Below are 19,256 nucleotides of genomic sequence, written 5' to 3'. Positions count from 1 at the left end.
TTTCAAGGATAATGTTCAAAAGGATATATATATATAATACAGGTGCGCAGTTTTTCAAGTCAGGGTAGAGGGTTTTTCTCTCCGGTTAGTGAAAAATACTTGAAGTGATAAATAAAGCTCATTCAGTGGACTACTGACAAGGTGACGTTCAAACTAAGCGATGCTAGTATGGAAGTTGAGTAAAAGGGAAATATAAAGTCATTTCCGGATGATTATGCCAGATATTGTGGCAAGATGGCTCAGTGCTTAGAGTGCGAATTTACTGACCGGAAGGTCCGTGGTTCAAACCCGACCTCTCCCTCTCGACTTCCTTGTCTGGGCTTGGACAACCTAGCAGTATCTTAGCCTTCGTGCTTCCACTGGGTAGCATGACAGCTAGGCACAGCTGGACGATTTTTTTCAATTTTTTTAAATGCGCTCGGCACTTTCTGGCATCAGTCTTTGGTTGTAAGTCACTTGTTGGCGAGGGATATATACTTCAATGAAGATACTTCATTAGGCGAAATGTTCGAATGTCATACCGCTTAGTGTCTCTAGCATTTTTATCTGAGGCGACATTGAATAACATGTTCAGGCTTTGGGATATTCAGCATTAGCTGCTGCATATCTATATCAAGGATATCATTTGATATGTAGTTTACGAAACCCATTTATAAGAGCAATCACAATCGTCCATGCTGTTTTTTCATCGCTCGCCAGAACGATGCTGGAGAACACATCCCCGGAGAGACCAACCTCAGGGGATGTCATAAACTCTCCGCAGTGAATTACTGCATCAGGTTCTAAAACACCCCTTTAAATCTCAATGTGTGGATGTATTTGCACCTGCACAGTCGAACTATTATCCACTAGCCGAGAAACTGCACCGTTCTCGAGCCTTTTTGATTCGGTACGAATGAAGGTTTTTTCTCACATCTGTTTATAGTCCTAGGGCGTAGCCAACCATAAACATGTTGCCGAAATGCCGTCGTCACGTTCATAGTTTTTCGAAAAGGTCTGGACGACCGTTATCGTGGCCTGAAAATAGAGTATACACAGAAGTTTGAACAACCTAGTACATATTCGTAAGAGGGTGTTATCAGCCGCACTGCACTACACCCAAGTTTCGATCGTTTATTCGAATCATATAAATTGATATGCGCCAAATAGTTGACTTTCGGGATTGCATACGTAAGACCTATAAGTAAAAGATCAAGCTGGGTTTAGCGTTTAGCCTGCAACCCAGTAATTCTCAGTATGACACGGCGTTGCATTCTTCAGGAAATCAATTGTGTTTGTCCGTTTACACCTGCGTTTATTTGGTTTTCTACAAAAGTTTGTATCCTTCCCAATCGCAAATACTGGAGTCGCCCAAGCTTTCCTATAGACCTTGTTACAATGGATACTGATGAAAAATCTAAACAGCCGTCTTTGTTCCTTCTTGCTTTGTCCTTCTGGACGGCAAATTCGTTTCAAAATTAAGTTAGCTATGGTGTTGTAAACTCTAGGAACATTAACTATATTGCACCTACTTATGAACGATGAAAACATTCGAAGTATTATGACAACTTGAAGCGGCTAAGTCCTTCGGTGTCCACGAAAATATTATATCGCTTGCCATAAACTGTATTAGTGTTGGCGCAATCTGCAGACTACCGAATAACGAGGGATCAGTCAGTCTCTTAACTATACCAGCTCAACTAGTTCTCTGGGTATTGTGAGTCGTCATTCTAGTGCGAAAAAAAATTAGAAGCACGTACGAACTAACATATGTGATAAATCATAGTACTGTGGAAACTTTCCCGAGGACTGTCACGTTCGTTCTCGTGAGATGAAGCTCAATTTATGATAAATTATCAGAAGTTTAGCATAATACATGTGGAGCTACCTCAGAAATCGTGAACTGCACACAGCACGATGTAGCAGTACTAAGAACGCAACCAAAATAGCACCTCACGCAGACATTCACCTTTAATTAAAACTTTTGTCCCTTGTAGGCTTATCGTTACTGATCGAGATGTTCCTTCCGGTGGAAGCTAGAAAAACAAAATAATGTCCGAGAATGGTAAACTGTTGAGTTCAGTTACACATTGGTAGAAGTTTTTTCTTGTACGTGAAGCTAATCTATTCAGAAAAATCAGGAAACACTTTACATGTTTTTTCATTGGGAGATATGAGCAGTGTGCATCCCAAGAACCACCACAGTGACCTGTCCCAGGGACCCAGTTAATAGCTGAACGCCAAACCGCTAGGTCATGGACGGTTGAATGGCAATGTGTTTAACTCTCATTTAGAATATAGTGTGATTCATCCTATATCCACAAAGTTTACATCACGTGGTCACGTAATGACTGACTCCCCAAATTTCTAGGTTGCTTTACTAGTAGTGACCTCGCCTGCAGTATTAGGCATTATCAACCTAATGTAGAACATTTTCTCAACCTCCCACAAAAATCCACTCCATATACTGCCTCCTATGCAAGAAGCATTCAACATTTATGTTACACTTTCAAACGGGACAAATCCCACTGAAGAGCAGGAGACTCCTGATTGCTCAGTCAGTGTTGCTTCAGTCAAATGATCGCACACAAAGTTAACTGTTTGATCAAAGGAATACCAACGGATAAATATTCTGTGTAGAATAAAGGCTCCCGAATGCCGGAAATGCTCAGCTTTCTCGCTCAAAAACCAAACTGAAAAATCTCTAGTTGAATGATTCAAGCAATCCACTGGTGAACAGACAGGGGGAAAAGAGTGATGAGTGGATCGTAGTTCAGCTGAAAAAGTAGGATTGATGACGTTTGGCAAGTCATCCAAACAGTTGACTCATTGTACGATACGATAATTTGGCACTTGCGCTCCTCACAAATTCCAGTGACTTCTATTTCAAACACGCATGAACAAACCTGTTGCTTTTTATCGCAGGTGCTGTTCAAAATAAACAGTAACTCTGAGGGGCAGACTGGTCTGGCGGACATCGCCTGCATTCTTAAGCGCTTTTAGCAATTAGTTTCTGAGTTTCAATATATTGTCCCTTTTTATATTTGGGTATTCAGTTTGGTTGCGCACAATTAGCCGGAATGCTTTTCGGTTCTTCAAATCATATAAGTGATGACGAAATGATGGTACCAATTTCCTGGGTATTAGAACGGATCTCTTCAAGATAAATCTCTAAGTAACCAATCTCTGATGTCAGAAATACTGTTTTAGGTTAAGGAGTCATAGAAACCCGTTTGTCCTGACATATTTTGGACGCATTGTTGGTCCACTCATAGGATACTCAAGAGGGTTATGTATTTGACCTAGTTTTCTTAAGCGTTTCCATAGCTGAAAATAGTAACTTCTTATTCTTTTTTATGGCTTATCCAACGCGTGGTGGCAGAGATGACGCTTGGTCTTTGGCGTTTTATAGTTTGGAAGACATGAATTTCTTTAGCCTCTGATACCATCAGATCCATGAACGCATTTAAAGCAGAGCACACGGTTTTTGCTCCGGCAAGATAGACATTAAACACTCATTCAACTTTCTCAGTACCTCAGGTCGATTTCAGTGATTCCGCAAAAATTGTCGACTGCATCAAAGAGAGCGCGATGTGAAGAGTTCACCTTTCAAAAGTTTACGTACGTATTTAGGAATTTGCGTTCGGAATCAGTGACTGCCGGGTCTTTGCAGTCGTTTTCTGTTCAAGAGCGTAGATATTATATCATATGTCTCCTTGTCGCGTATGCAATCACTTGTTTCTTTCCTCCGTAGATATGCAGCGGGGTAGTCAGAGAATATTCAGTTTTGAAGCTGGGGACGCGGCCCAAATCGTTTGCGATCTTGATAAGGAGTACTCGGAAAACACACAGGAGGTAAGGGACAAATAACTGAGGTACACTTTTAATTCACTGGTTGTGAGAAATCACGATAACTACAATTGTCACTATATACACCATTCAGCATGCTCGCTGAATGTCAGCGGAACTGCGTTTTCTCAGAAGTACTGGTTACTCTAGTGGTTTCAGCCTTTTGTGTAGACGTTAGCAATGGACTTTTTGCTGCGACTGTTTGTTTGGGGTGAAGTTCAACTAACTGTCAAAAATACAGCCCGTTCTAGTGTTGAAAGGCGCGGTGATCCGGAGCTAGGTCACTATCTCATCTGTCTAGGAGTTCACTGCACCCAAAGGCCAGCTGGATTTTGTTTTACTCTGGCATATTCAACTTTCAGAGCCTGACGTCCCCCTATGTGTTTCTCAGTTTTTTTTAGTTTTGACGTTACTGGATGCTTCAGATATTTTGAAACTCTTGCCCACTTTCCATACAGGTTACAGTTTGGGAGAGTACAGTCCACTTACGATATATTTTGGTGTTGTATTTAGGCGAACACTGTTTTTTCATTACCGAGGCAATTACATCAGACTTACGAAATGCAACAGCATCTTAAAAGGCAGGTCCAACGAAAAAAGTTTGCTAGGCTGGAGATATTCCGCCATTCATACTTCTGATTGTCAGTCAAACATACCTGTTATTATATTGCTACAGCTATCTGAAAGATTCAGTAAGAAAGATCTACTCAATGTACTTTTCTTAGATTGGCGCATACATTAGTATACACATAGTATATGTGTATTACAGTATACATAGATATGATATGTATGATATATATATATATATATGCATCAATTGCGCACAAGTAAAAGTGTTAGGACTACGCTTTTGAGATACATGAGTTGAACGTACTCTGACAGGATCAGATCACACCGATTATCATAAAACCATTCGCTTTGGTCAAACAAAACTAACAAACATGCTTCTGTTTTAACGAAAACTAGAAAGCCATTTATTGGGCATCTGTGAGTGTACACAAGTCTGTCAAAGATCAACTCCCCGGAGTTCTACTCCAGAAAATCGTTCGGACAAATAATGAAAACCTCATGAATATGCCGCTTCTCAATATATCCAATTTGAAAATTATTAAAAATTAAAATTTTGTAGTATCCCGTACTCAATATAAATTGTTTTACTCCAACTGATGAAAAAGCATTGTACTGTTGGCTTCTGTTATCGAAAGCGTTGGTTGGTTGCTGTGACCATCAAATAAGAAGGGATTCTAACTGACTGAGTTTCGCCGCCAGTAATCACTAAAATCCCCGAGTTTCACAAGAGGCAAACGGTTGAACACCATGAGGAAATTACGCTATTATTTACATGGAAAAAACATTCAGCATTTAAGTGCACCATGGGAGCCGAACTTTGGGACGCCAAAAAGCAATTCCTCTGTTGGAAGTATAAATGCCTGTCAATGGTTTTATAGTGAAACTATTTAAATGAATTTACAAGTACCTGATAAACACATGATACGTACCAACATACTCCATGGATTGCCATTAAAGAAAGTTGTATTTCTCATCAGCAGTCGAACTGGGCAATTTATTTAGAGACTGCAGTAATTATTGGAATGGACAGTCCGGAAACTAGAAAAAACGTGTACTGTTTCACTGAAGCCAAAAAAGTCTTGTGCGTTTTGAAAGCTGTTTCTGTCTAGTTTTTTATCTGATGCAAACGAAAACGGAAAAAAGCACTTGTGCCTCCCACTGAGCTAGCATTCGCAGAAGTGCCTACAGCTTTTTTGCTGAAATCGGACGTAGTGGTAAACTGGGTTTATGACTTACTATAAAACTGTGTTGACTCCATCCTTAGTGGCTCGAAAAATACTAGTTGCTTTTGAGGGTTAATAAAATCTGTACTTAGTCAGTAGATTACTTAATCACTGAAACGAATAATTATGATGATTTCGGGAAGTCGTTTTGGAGTTACTTTATGTACAAGATAAACTTTGAAGTAAGTTAATTTGAGAAGTAATGATGGGAACGAGTGAGCTGTAAGAACAGCACAAATAATTACTGCTAATAGATATATTGTCTTGGTACCGCTTTAGACATTCACGAGTCAAGCATGAAGTCAAATCATTGGCACAATAAAACAGCACTACCATAGGCTCCTTTGAGTTTACGCCAAAAAATCACCATTTATCTTTTTCAGATGATGTGGACACTTAATGACGGACCTCTCCCAGAACACGTTGAACGTACTGACCGGCTGCACACGAGTCTAATTGTGATCCGAAATCTTACTGCCGAAGATGAGGGCGTGTACAGTTGTGGACAAAAGCAAAAGATTGCGCAAGTTCTTTTCCTGCAAAAACCAGGTACGATATGAGAAGAAAGATTTTTATCAGATTTAGTTAAAAATGTATATTTAATCCATAAAGGAAACTACTGACAAGGTTGCTGAAAACTCTTTGACAGCCCATGACCGGTTTCGCCCTTCTTGGGGTTCATCAGGTAGGCGCCGTCCCCGAGTTCTACTTAAACCCAGATTGGACCTTTTCCGAGAAATACACTCATTTGTAAGTCAATTTGGTCTTCACGAGAGACTCAACTGAATCTCTCGTTTATGATATTCTACAACTGAATGTGCTGTACACATTTAATCCAAATACAGCATTTCTGCAAACAACAAGTTATTCGAGACCAGTTTTCATGTCTCATACATCTGATAACTAAAGGACTTTTAAGTAATTAAGTTCATCTGCATAACTGGTTCTTTTCAAACATTCATTCTCCCACTTCTTGATAGTGCAGAAGCTTCAGCCGCACTGTATGAGTCGCTGTTTCCGTTAGCCTGCATACGATGCGGTGTGGTGTATATTTTTTGGTGAGAAGTTGGCCTTTTAGGGAGTAGATTAGGCCTAGAGGGAATCACTAAATGACGCCCAAGAATGTGCTATCGTTTTGGTTAGTAACGATCCACATCTGTCGCTTCATTTGGTATGCATCTGTCAACTAAGATCAGCAATCACACAATCGAAATAAGTGGACAGTGTCCACATGGCTGTGGTTTATTATTTGTCGTGTCGAAGGCCATACCAATGGTATTGACGTCTGTACATCCAAGTTCACAGAATGTCTCATATGGAATGGTCAGTAATCACAAGAACACACTGAGCTCACAGACCCGCCAGAGCTGAAGGACTTACCAAACTAATTATTCAATATTATGTATTATATATAGTATATTTAATATTATTCATTCATTTACTTGTTCTTATGAGTAGTGCGTTACGAATGAGTATTTAGCACCTTTAATGATGAAAGCAGGCGACAGTATGGTGGTCCACTCGTTGTAACCGTGTTTCACTGGGCTCGGATTCTGAATAGTTCTGTGATGTGATGTGTATTGTGATGTCGGATATTTCAACAACCAAGACAATGGAACGCCGCTCAAACCCTATAGATCACCTAATAAGCCCAATATTCTCATTTGATTACAACCCCAAGGTTAGACTAATGGCACTTTATGAACTAGACATTGGGCCGGCATGAGGCCTGACTATTCAGATAACCATCACCTACCCAGTGAATCTGGTAATGTGGGAAGAAGGAAATTCCGGCTCACACAAGGTTCAAAAAATGAAAGCATGAATCTCGCACGGTTCACACTTCGAAATGAGCAATTCCAGAAGTGATGGTACGTACAGGAATTTGGAACCTTTCTGAAATTCAGAAGACTGCCTGAATATACTCAAGCGCCGAAGTACTTTCGATGATCTAGACAGTTTAAATATTTTATGCTTACTAAGTATACTAACTTGTTCATGGATTGCCGGGGCATCAAACAAAAATGTACTTGCAACGGCTTCATGTGTTCACTTGCGTACATGTGCTCTCGCACTGCCAAGCACATTTAAGATCTCTAAGCCAGCCAAGTGGAACAATCGACTTGAATGAAATACATAAATGCCCGGGAACTGAAGCGGTTTATCGCGAATGGATTCCTTCTACATCCCCGAAAAAACACTGGATAAGATAACTAAGCTCTTCGTGAAAACGATGCCAATCCGCAAACAGAATGGTAGATACGGTATCTCAGACGCAGTCACAGTAAACCGCGGTTAGCCGTATTTATACCTTCTTCCGCGAGTTTCTGCCTCTGTGCACATTGACCTTTTGGACGTAAAATTAACGGGGACTTTTCAGCTTTGGCTCAATTTATTGAAAGCCCTCTACTCTACGTCACCCAGACACTTATAAAAAATTAGACGTATCAGTCGAATAATGAAAAGAATCAACTATTCTACCATCCAGTGATTCTGAAGTGTCAATCAGTAGACTTGCCTAAATACAGATGAGCTTATTTCTATTTTTCAACACCACCGTAGTGTGATCAGTTTCTCTCTTGTCACTGTGCAAATATTATAGTTAGGCAGAAATTCAAGATTTAAACTTGCGCATTGAACTGGTGTTGTTGAATATTGAGGGGCGCTCAGCATGAACCAGTGGAGTGGCGGTAAAACTTACCAGGTCAGCTGTTCGAAACGGAAACCACAATGCAGAAGATAGTGACCGCTAGTGAGACTTAGCTGATAGCAAACTCAAGTTCCCAATAGAGATTTCGTTCTGTGGATGAGGCTGATCTATGTTGAATTGCCAAGAAGTACAGAACGGCCATTTTATTCTCGCTGAAAATCATCACTAGTCCGCGGCTGGAGAAACCTCCGGCTGACTCAAACCCATAAACTTTCCGGTAATAACTGAATACCAAACCGTTTGGCCACAAACAGCTGATCAGTAGTGTGGGTGATTCTCTCTTATACAGGATATGGCGCTTCTCATCCTCCAGTCAATAATGGACGATAATTTCCGATAAGGAGGAAACAGCTGTACAATCCTCCTCGGTTTTCAGAATAGCTTGATTTTAATTAAAGGACAAAATCTCCATTTTTTAAGTGACCGAATCCTTTCGAACTCATTGCGTCCAATCTCTGTTGTGAACTGTACGGAATAATCGTGACCGGACGGGACGAGTGGTGGAGACTTGTGTGGATGAGGCATTATTAGTCAGTATCACGAGAGTGCAGCCTGAAAAATGTTTATGAATGATCCGTCGAGCAAACCTGGTACTATTTAGCACTCACTCGCCCCAGAATATTCGAGTGATTTGTTTCCTTTATAAAATAATCTGCGATTTCGTGTGCTGATGCAATCCAAAGTGATGTGTGTTGGCCGAATGCGAACCAACTGGTATGACTTCCCGTAGGCTAAATTAAGATAAATTCAGTTGGCATTGGTTTTTGAGATCCCGCATGGAACATGTGACAGAAAACGTAAACTAGGAACTTTATGGCAATTGCCCTTCTAGTAAGTTAAACGCAGAGATTCGGTGCACTGACATTTTGAGAAAGACACTACATAAAGCTCTTGAAAATTGTTTATCCCAACAGGACGTACTCGGCATCAGTTTTTAAAGATGCATTGAGACATGTAAAGTACGTGCAACACAAATACATGAAGTCTCCCAACATCCAAAAATCTGTTCACCTACTTGAAAAAGCTCTTGTTTTTATCATTCTGAACCAGTAAAATTAATTTGTGGGTGCATAGGGCTCAAGATCTCGGGAAGTAGGAGCCCGCTTTTATCTCGTTCACTGAACGAGTGTGGGGATGAAAGGACAACCCTCGAAATGTGCTCGTTGGGAACTGAGCTGGTTTTAACGGAGCACTCAAACGAATCCAGGCTGAAGCTCTCATTTACGATATTCTTCAGCCAAATGTGCTACGCAACGACCGCCGCATATTTTAGTTGGGATGGTATTCGACATATCGCAATACGCTGTCTAGACGGAACACAATAGTAACTGAAATGTTCTTTTCGCAAATAAGTGTAGTTCGCGAGCTGCGTCTAATCTGAGTTCGAGTAGGACATGAGGTTTGGGAAAACTCGGAGTTTGTGTGCAACTGATGGGCCACACGGAGAGCAAAACCGGTCGCGGACTATCGAAGAATTTTCAGCGACTTTTGTGGAGTGTGCTACTTCTGGGATAGGACCTATTTCAGTTTCATGTTAACGTAGTATATCCGAAGAAAAAAAAACTGTTTGTTCGATCAAAACATCTTGTTTCTCTCATGTCTGTCTACAGTGGAGTTGGACCTGGAACTGCAACCAGACTCGGACACACGATGGGCAAACTCCGATGAGGATACGGAATTTCGCTGCCGTTTAAAGGGTCGGGAAGATGGAAACAACTTTATAAGTTGGTATTTCCTCCCTAGTGCAGACTCTATTGAACATCATCTCCCCCAAGGTGTGTCTATTGGACGGCCTGCCACCACACCATCAACATCCTTTTTGACCATCAAAAATGTGCAAAAATACCACGAGGGTGAATACCTGTGTCGATCCTTCGGAATGGAAAGAAAGGCTCGATTGACCGTTAAGCTTCGAGGTTGGTTTTACTTCACATATTTCGAAATTTGGCGTTTGCGGATGACATGCTGAGGAGATTTCGGAAATTCCTGACTACTTTATTAAAATAGTTTCCTTTTACTCCACAAGACCTTCCACTGCTGGTTTCTACAGGCTCACTTGTTTTAAAAAAATACTGAAGAACAGTCACATTCCCTATTTTATGGGTATCACAAGATTTTTAGATACAGTGTATCTGAAATCGACCTGTGTCTCATGGAACGTTAATTGTGATGATCAAACTCTCCTGTAATCTCACATCGTCCCCCTACAAACACCAAAAATTTCGCTAACTCACCTGATTTTGATATATATCTCTGACTTGTGTTAGCTCTATCGGTTGCAGTGCGACACCGTAAATGAACACACTGATGTTGAGAATATCTAAAACTTGTGCATACCCGAGAACTCAACTCTAGAAGAACCACACCCGAATTAAGCCATATTCCGAAGTGTCAGACTCAGCACAGTTCTTCAGATTCGGCTACGCACTGGTAATCAGCCTTCAATATACTTAACAGTCTGATCCACATGATTCTGACAGGATGGTCAAATCTAATTCAGATCAGATCAAGGCTGAACTGGTCACCCCAAATAATTACTCAGATTGTGGTTGGCCGATAAGAGTTTATTAGAGTTTGTTTAGGCTATACAAAACCAAAAATACATACATAAAATGTGACAAAAGGAGCTGCAAGCTGTGCTTGCCGGCGCTTTAAACTTCAAGAGATTAAGCAAACATCAATGAAGTGCAAAAGTTCAAATCGATCCTTCTTCCAACTCAGAACGTTTGCGTTGGACAAGCGATTGCAAATTATGGTGGGGTTTCTAAAGCAAACGCCGTATTTTTGGATACCAATCCCGACATTCGAAACACACAATGGTTCACATTATAACCCGGGTAGTTCCACTGCGCAACAGGCTGTTTTCTCTAAACGGAAGTTTTCAGTTTCGTAATGATACTTCCTTGTTGAACGTTGACAAACCCACTAGCTTTACTGGCCGTCACAAAGGCAATTAGAGTTAAGCAGCAAACTGCTCGTGCCTATTCACTCAAGACCAAGTCGACAGCCAATGACTTGTATCTGTGGTGTACTGTGCAAAAGGTACTTAGACAGAAATGGAACCTAGACAAGAACGGCAGTCCCGTCCTGGAGACCACCCTACCTAGCGTTGCCATTTCTTTTTTCCTGGCAGGTAGTCGATATCTCTTGCCTGTTTTTAACAGACAACTATCTACTGATTTGCTGTTTGCTTTGCTATAATCGTATTCAAGTTTGGGAACATATGATTTCATTGTTTTAACCATCCCAGCTCTGTCGGTCAATCCAGAACAAGTGGACGCTAGACCCGGCACCAGCGCACGATTTCTGTGTGAACTATCCGTAGTTCAGGGATTAGATGGCGGCAAGCTCTTTTGGATGCGGACAGACAGACGAGACTTGAGACCGGGGAAAGAGGAAGTTATTGGCTCAACCGGAGGTCGCACGCTGTTGATTGTGAAATCTTTAAGCTGGGAGGACAACAATACAACGTACGAATGCAGTGATGGAGTGAGTCAATCCGTGCAAAGGTTTTCCAAACGAATGACGTTTGCAAACTGTGCACCAAATCGGTGCCCTGTAATTTGACCCCAGTTCAAAATATGTATTCGAGTAACGAGGGTCAGTCACTCAGTCTAAACTAACTTTCACTGACACCGCATAAAGGCCGTAGCACGTTTGATAACGACATCTGATTTTTGGCGAAAATGAACGAAATTCTTACGGTCATTGTGCATCAGAACAGTCATCGAAGGTATGTCACCTTGAGGAAGGGGGCGATGCAGGGGCTGCAGCAGGTTACAAGGCAACATGATCAGTCAATCAATGTTCGAATCCAGTTCAAAGCCTGCCGTCCAATAATCTCAGTATTTCACAATTCGGATCCAAAGGTCAACGAAGACCAAGGTCATGAAATCAGCAAGTTTCAGTTGTGTGTCAGCAGCGCAAACGATAATCGGGACACTGCAAACAGACAACAGCTGTCTGACACAGGTAACCAACGAACCAATCAGCAGCCGGACCAATCACAATCAGACGAGTTCGAAACGGCCCCCAGGAATGTACACTAATAAAAGTGCAGTGATTTTACATAAACAAATGAGGGCTCCCAGGAGTGAACCAAAGCATTTTCTTGACCGACTTCCGGAGTTGTGGCATTCACCAAGATCATTCATAGAGTCGATCCTTTCTCAACCATAACAGACACAATGAGTACAAGTCTAAAAGATCTGGTTTTACTTCTGACCAGCTTTCCGATTCAACTGTGTACTTGATTTTTCTGAATTCTCACTGTTACGGGTATTGGGAAGCAACCGACAGCCGACCACCAGAAAGGTAATATCGTAAGCTTTTTTGGATATTTCCAAAATTCGTGCCCCTTTAGCCTTACAGACTAGAATTTGTAACCACGTTGTCGATCTGACTTATTTGAACTATTGTCGACTCTGGATTATGGGTTTCTAGGCCGGGAAACCTAAGTAGCAAACATAGGTGTTAGTTCATACTGCTAAACTCTCTCTATTGTGGTCCTGGATGGCTGCAGGATCCGCGACCTACACACGTTGCCAAATAATATAAACATCCGTTCGTATTTACACAGCCAATGAATTAGCAAACTCATGGTCATCTACTTTCTGGTTTCAAATGATGAATCTACGAGTTAAATATCAGCCCTGATTAAGAGTATGCCAGAATCGCGGAATCTCAAGTGCACCAAATTATTATAGCCAAACCCGGTTCGAGAGGACCGCACACTAAATCCTCCAATGAACAAGATAAGTTCGCATGGATACCTGTGACCTAAGTTGTTTCAGCTGAGAAGCATCCCATCAAGTTCAAATCACTGTTCAAATTAGTATAAGCCCAATTTCGTGCAATTTGGGTTCAAGTAGAACAGAAGGTTGACGGAAGATGAGACCACCTGATGAGCCTAAAGAAGGTTGGAACCTGTCGTGAGCTGCCGTAGTCTTTTTAACGACCTAACGAGCAGTGTATTACGTCCACAAAATTTCCTCCAGCTTACCAAGGATAGAACTATCGACTGTGAGGTCCGGCCAAATTACGTTTAATTCAGAAAGCGATTTCCAGAACAAAGAATTTCAATCCAGTTGGAATCATCTGCCAGCCAGATTATTCAAACCACTAGACTTATCATCCATCTGAAAAATGGTATAGATAGTGACAGTGACGGTCACGAGGAACAGATTAATCCTCATCCAAACGGAATTCGATGGAGTAACGCCGTGGATAGGGCAAAATAACACAACAAAAAAGATACCAATCCTATGGTGATCTGTGCAAATCAGTGAACTAAAGTCCACAATGCATTTCTTACCAATTCAGATATACATAATGAAGCTGCACTTTAGCGTCTGTTTTATCCCACTGAATTTATTACACTACAGGTGAACAGTGTAACGGCTCGTATATTCGTACGCGATGACTGTCCACCAGGTTATCGTGCGTGCAACTCACGTGGTTGTGTGGAGTCTTGGAAATTTTGTGATGGCAAGCAAGATTGTGAAGATGGTTCGGATGAGCTACTCAGTAAATGCGGTAAGCGTTTCAGTGATTTCAAGCCCATCGAGACCATAAAGTGAGTAACGTTAATTCCTCCATTTACTGTTGTTTGCATTTTCAGACGAATGTTCACCCAATGAATATGTTTGCAGAATGCTGGATGGGAAAAAGCCACTGCGGAAATGTTACTTGCAATACTGGCACTGCGATGGTGACGATGATTGTGGGAACAACTTTGACGAAGCCAGTTGTCCATGTAAGTTACTCCTGTGTTCAGTGTGGCCTAAATGTTTCCAAAATTGTAGGTCTCTTCTTGAATACCTACTTCTTCTAGAATAGCACACAAAAGCAGCAGTCTACAACGATAAAGCACCATGGGATACAGTAGTTATTATCCGATTAGTCCATAGTTAAGGAGGCGACCGAAATCAGTAAGCACCCACTCCGTTCCAATAAACGATTCAATAGGCTAAACATCTTGTGCGTTTGGTGCTTCAAACACCGAAATATATCGTTCCCCAATCAAACTCAAGGCTTTGTATGACCAAAGTTTTATACAATGTGCGTTCCAGCATCAAAACTTTGACTGGGCTCGACTGTGGGACGTGGATTGGCCCCCGTCGTTCAGATTTGAAAAAACACGCCATTCACATTTAGACGTCTGGACCTGATCCGTTCCTAGAACCCATGAAAGCCCTGAAGAAATTTGCTCATTTCAACATTGAACCAAGGCTCTGCGGGATAAACGTGGTTGAAAATGGAAAATAAAACGCTGATTTCGAAAAAGAAAAACATGGGAATCGAGCATGCAGGTGACCGTTATTAACTTTGTTGGTGCGCAGACGGAAAACCAGTATAGTATATTATCCCGGGTCAGGGCTTGGAGCAGTTGATAAAAATGTCTAATTTTCTGACTGAAGCAAAATTGCCATAACTGAGTGAAGTTCACAGACTGGAATAAAACGACTGAATGCGAGGATCATACTAAATATGCAACACGTCCAAATCGAAGTGAATAGATCTTTTGTCACCGTTACATCTCCTCCAGCATAATTTCTTCTCTTCCCATTATGCGTTAGTTAGCAGAAAAAAGACCGAGACGGTCAACAGAGAAAATTTGTGCAAACAAATGTATTCATTGTTCTAACGGTTGCATGTAGAACGCTGTTAATTCGTAATTTTTTGGACAAGCTTTCATCGTATTGTTTAGTTGCTTGCCTGTAAGTAAATCATTTAAACGTTTGTCTTTTAGTTTGTTATCTTAAACTTGTAAGTTGAATATTTTATTATTTTATTGACATTCCAGTACCTTCGGAATACGACAAGTGCAACGGGACTCATTTTACTTGTTCAGGACACAGTAAACTAATATCACGATCGTTTGTTTGTGACGGAGTTGCTGACTGCGAGGCCGATGGTGCGGATGAACAGGAGTGCAGTGAGTGCTAAAATGATGGTCTGGTCTAAATAAGAATGAAAAGCACTAAAGTATATTGATATTATTTGTCTAACTGTTTTGTTGAGAGCATGGAAATAGAAGCAGGACAACAGTAAGCTACATTAGCATTTTTACTGAATGTAAAGAGGAAAGTTTAATATATAAGCTGGAACTTGGCTAGCAGATTCAGTTATTTCACTAATCTGATATAAATGATTACCCCCAAGTTCACAACCACGAAGGTCATGTTTACAACTACTAAGCTGTTCCTCTGTTAGACTAATTGTGCCGCCTCGAAATGCGAAGCGGTTCTTGAAGTGTCCCGACCATTCTTTGCACAAGTATACCAAAAAGAGGAATGATCAATCGCTGATTCATGGTTTAGATGATCGGAGCTGAAGTGATCATTCTGCGTCTATGGCTAGCATGCTGTTTTTGGGTAGTCGCATGAAGTCAGAAGATTTAGTTAATCCGAGTCAGCACATAGTACTGTAACGTTGTCCGATGCGCGCCTGAGTCTCAGCTACGCCAATTGTATACATTTGTGCGCATGGACCCCCAGCAGCTACAACTATATGTGATCTCTGGATCAACGTAACAGAAAACCCAGGGCGTCATGAAAATTTGTTGGTGGTGGACGAACTACATTCAACTGGAAGGTAAGAAGTCACGATGAAAGTACAACCATCAAAGATTGCGATTTCTTCCAGGAGTCTAAGAAGTGAAGCACAAAGAGCTACCGTCGATGAGTATTTAGTCAATCAAGTACTCGTCCTCCCGGTGAATTGGAACAATACCGACCTATTCATAGGGTGCCACTGAACTCTCTGGATCGCGAGAGGCGTGCAGCCTAAACCAAGAGGAGAAGGAAAGAGCATTTAACTCATTTACTGTACTTGCAACTGGAATTCTTGTTTTCTATGTGCGTTGTGCATCGGTTCCAAGTCAGTCTAGTACGTAATGAAGAGCACCTTGTTGTTCCGATCTGTTCTGAATGCGAACGGAAAAAATCTGTCGGATAAAATAGGCCTTACAGTTTGAAGGTTATTTTCGAAGTAACGAAGGCTGTTAGGTTGACTAACGTGCAGATGACGCAGCGAAGGTCGAAGAGGTTGTTTAATTCTGATGAATGGACTTAAAAGGTGATTACCCTTAGGCTATAGGAATGATGGATGACTGTGTGAAAGATAAAAATGAAAGCGCTAGTGGTAGCTTGATTCCACCCACTTGCTCTACTATATACTACAAGTATGATGACCCAGCTGATGACACTGCTCTGGCCGATGTTACATGAGACTATTCTCGGCTGTTGGAGTTATGTTTGTACTCCGGGTGCTCAGTGCACTCAGACTTAAACATCAGAAAGACTGAAGCCTTCAATCCAAGTCTTTGACTCAAAAGCCTAGTCGAAGAACAACGATATTTGACCGCAAATGCTAATGCATTACACCTTTCAAGGAACAAACCTCCAAACACGTCCCAAACCTCATCCCAAATGACCATGAGATTGTGCGGTCAAACCAATAAAAATTATCCATCCTGGTAGGAGAGGTTCGGCAGGAACAGGTTAGATCAGTGAGTTAAGGAGACACAGTTCGTCACACCTTGGTAAGGTATAGTCTCTTCGTGACTGGTTGGGACTAGGCCACACAGAGGTTTATTCGTGATATTGGGGTTTCAGTGAAAATTCTTCCTTCATGTCTGGCACGAAGAAGATAGAATGGTGCCGTCGGGCTAGTTGAAATGTTGTCTATCCTACTCTGGTACGTATGGTTGGGGTGTGAGCCCACGTACAATAAGACAGTAACATCCTCATCCGTAAAAAAAGATAGAAGAAATCCTGGATACGCCACTGTTCACGAGTAGTCGACCGATCGGTAAAGTAAAACCAAGTTACATGTGTTAGTGCCGCAGAGCTACATGACCAGAATAGGCTGAAATGTGCAATTTCAGCAACGGCAAACGATGCAAAGGCTTACTAAAATGACTTGTCATGATTTAGGGCTCTAAGTTGAGCCTAGTTACTGTCCATAGTGGCGGTAAGCTCGAGCCCCACCATGACTTTATCCGGACATTGTTTCTTCTGCTATTTCACACATCAGAATGTCAGTGCATCCAAGAGTATATCATTTACGGTCGTCAATGACCTATCATGCTTGCAATTAAAATCTCCCCGCCATATGAATTTAACGTCAACGGATTTCAAACATCTTGGTGCGTTGTACGTTATAGTGGATTTTCACTTAAATGGGATCCATTTATTGTTTTTGTCATCATATTGCTGCAATCATATCTCGCTCTTTTCAAAGGCGATCCTGTGATTATTGAGCCATCGGGTGAAACACATCTCTTTGGGATACAGTCAAAGAATCTGACTTTGACGTGTGCCGTCTATGGCCGTCCCCCTCCTGCTATAAACTGGCGCTTCAACTGGGGTGGTCTTCGCGATGATGTTACTTACGTGCTGAATACGACTGTGGTTGACTGCAACAAGGTTATCAGCCAACTCACACTGACCAACCTGGAACCACAAGCTAGTGGGTTGTACACCTGTGAGGCAGTTAACAAGAGGAGAAGTATGGCACCGGATATCGCAGTTAACGTGGCAAGTAAGTAGAAGCAGTCTTATTCGAACCTGAAGAACGAATCATAGAACATCTTTATCGATTTATTTGTAACACAGTTTTTACAACCACCTGTTACTGTCCTGATACAAGCTATAAAAACTTACGGGTTGCAAGCACTAGTGCTGCCAAATAACACGCACACTTGTTGCGTTAGCGTCAACCAAAAGGTCCTTCTACCGATTGCGATGCACTTGGGTTAGACAGGGTATATAAAGTATATTTTCTCATGACTGGAAATACTGGACATTGCATCTAAGGTGCATTATTTACGAACTAATCGGTGGGATGAAACAGACATCTATTTCAACTTTCGGACAGACAAACCGCCCCGGGATAGACGTACGCATTAGGATTAGGGCAGTAAGAAATTCCAAATAAACGCTTAACGAGAAAGGCGTGAATATTTCGCCATTATAACAGAGTAAAACGATTGACGACTTGCTCACTGGTGCATTGAAGTTTACACACTGTAAGAAAAAGTGGCTGTAACCTACGAGGTGGCCTGTGCACCTGTAAACATGCCAGGAATCAAGTATGCGAAATACCAACCGCACCAAAGTATTAAGACAAGTAGCCGTGGGAGACTTGTTAAAGGCTTATTTATGCTGCCCCACCCCACCCCTGATCCACACACGCATAATTCAACAATGCCCCTGTTAGACAAAGGTGCCATCAGATAGAAAAGTATCAACATACATAAGGTTGGTCGGCGCTCATAACACTGAACGCCGTGCTTGTTTGAGTCCTTCAGACGACACCCGGCTCCCAGTTGAACATGTCCTGTGCAAATTTTATTAGAATGTCGGCTGAGGGAAACCCTCCATCTCTTTTAAATTCCTCCTGATATCTGATGCAGAAGCTACGACAACTGTTTGCTCGTTTGAATACACCTCAACAAGCAATCTAGTAGTTTTTCTGATCATCGCAATCCATGATGAATTCTTCACTAATCTGCTCGAGACTCAGTTCAACGGAACCGCACAGAAAACATAAACCACACTTTTAATTCTTTGGCTGATTTATCCTCGCTTTTCCGCTGTCAAAGAAGGCTATTTCCTCCGTGTCTATTTACACGGGGGATTTGTGAGATTGGTTTCGCCTTAGAGCCAACACGAAAAGACGGAAGGAAACTACTCACAAGGTTGCTGAAAACTCTTCGACAGCCCACGACCGGGTTCGCCCATCCACTTTGGTCTCATCAGGTTGACGCAGTCGCTGAATTTCCATCAACGATATCTCCAATATCGTGCCAACTGAATCATGAGGCGGTCTGTGTGCAGCACATTCAGTTGTAGAATATCATAAACGAGAGATTCAGTTGAGTCTCTCGTGAAAAACAAATTGATTTGCAAATGAGTGTA

At 41.6% G+C, this 19,256-nt stretch overlaps 1 protein-coding gene across 1 annotated transcript in view; it reads left to right on the top strand.

Annotated features, from left to right (window-relative positions):
* T265_00466 (hypothetical protein) overlaps positions 1 to 19,256 on the top strand; it is a gene marked incomplete at both ends in the record, with an annotated part of 178,917 nt that overhangs the window by 12,949 nt on the left and 146,712 nt on the right. Inside the window, 8 exons of the mRNA XM_009164239.1 lie at positions 3,734 to 3,834; positions 6,005 to 6,170; positions 9,942 to 10,247; positions 11,582 to 11,820; positions 13,716 to 13,866; positions 13,952 to 14,086; positions 15,137 to 15,268; positions 17,578 to 17,877. Of these exons, the coding sequence (XP_009162503.1) occupies positions 3,734 to 3,834; positions 6,005 to 6,170; positions 9,942 to 10,247; positions 11,582 to 11,820; positions 13,716 to 13,866; positions 13,952 to 14,086; positions 15,137 to 15,268; positions 17,578 to 17,877 (1,530 nt within the window). The remainder of the gene's footprint in view (positions 1 to 3,733; positions 3,835 to 6,004; positions 6,171 to 9,941; positions 10,248 to 11,581; positions 11,821 to 13,715; positions 13,867 to 13,951; positions 14,087 to 15,136; positions 15,269 to 17,577; positions 17,878 to 19,256) is intronic.

The sequence above is a fragment of the Opisthorchis viverrini genome, assembly GCF_000715545.1.
Source record: "Opisthorchis viverrini unplaced genomic scaffold opera_v5_4, whole genome shotgun sequence".
In the NCBI taxonomy this organism is placed as follows: domain Eukaryota; kingdom Metazoa; phylum Platyhelminthes; class Trematoda; order Opisthorchiida; family Opisthorchiidae; genus Opisthorchis; species Opisthorchis viverrini.
This window is presented reverse-complemented; position numbering and strand designations above follow the sequence as displayed.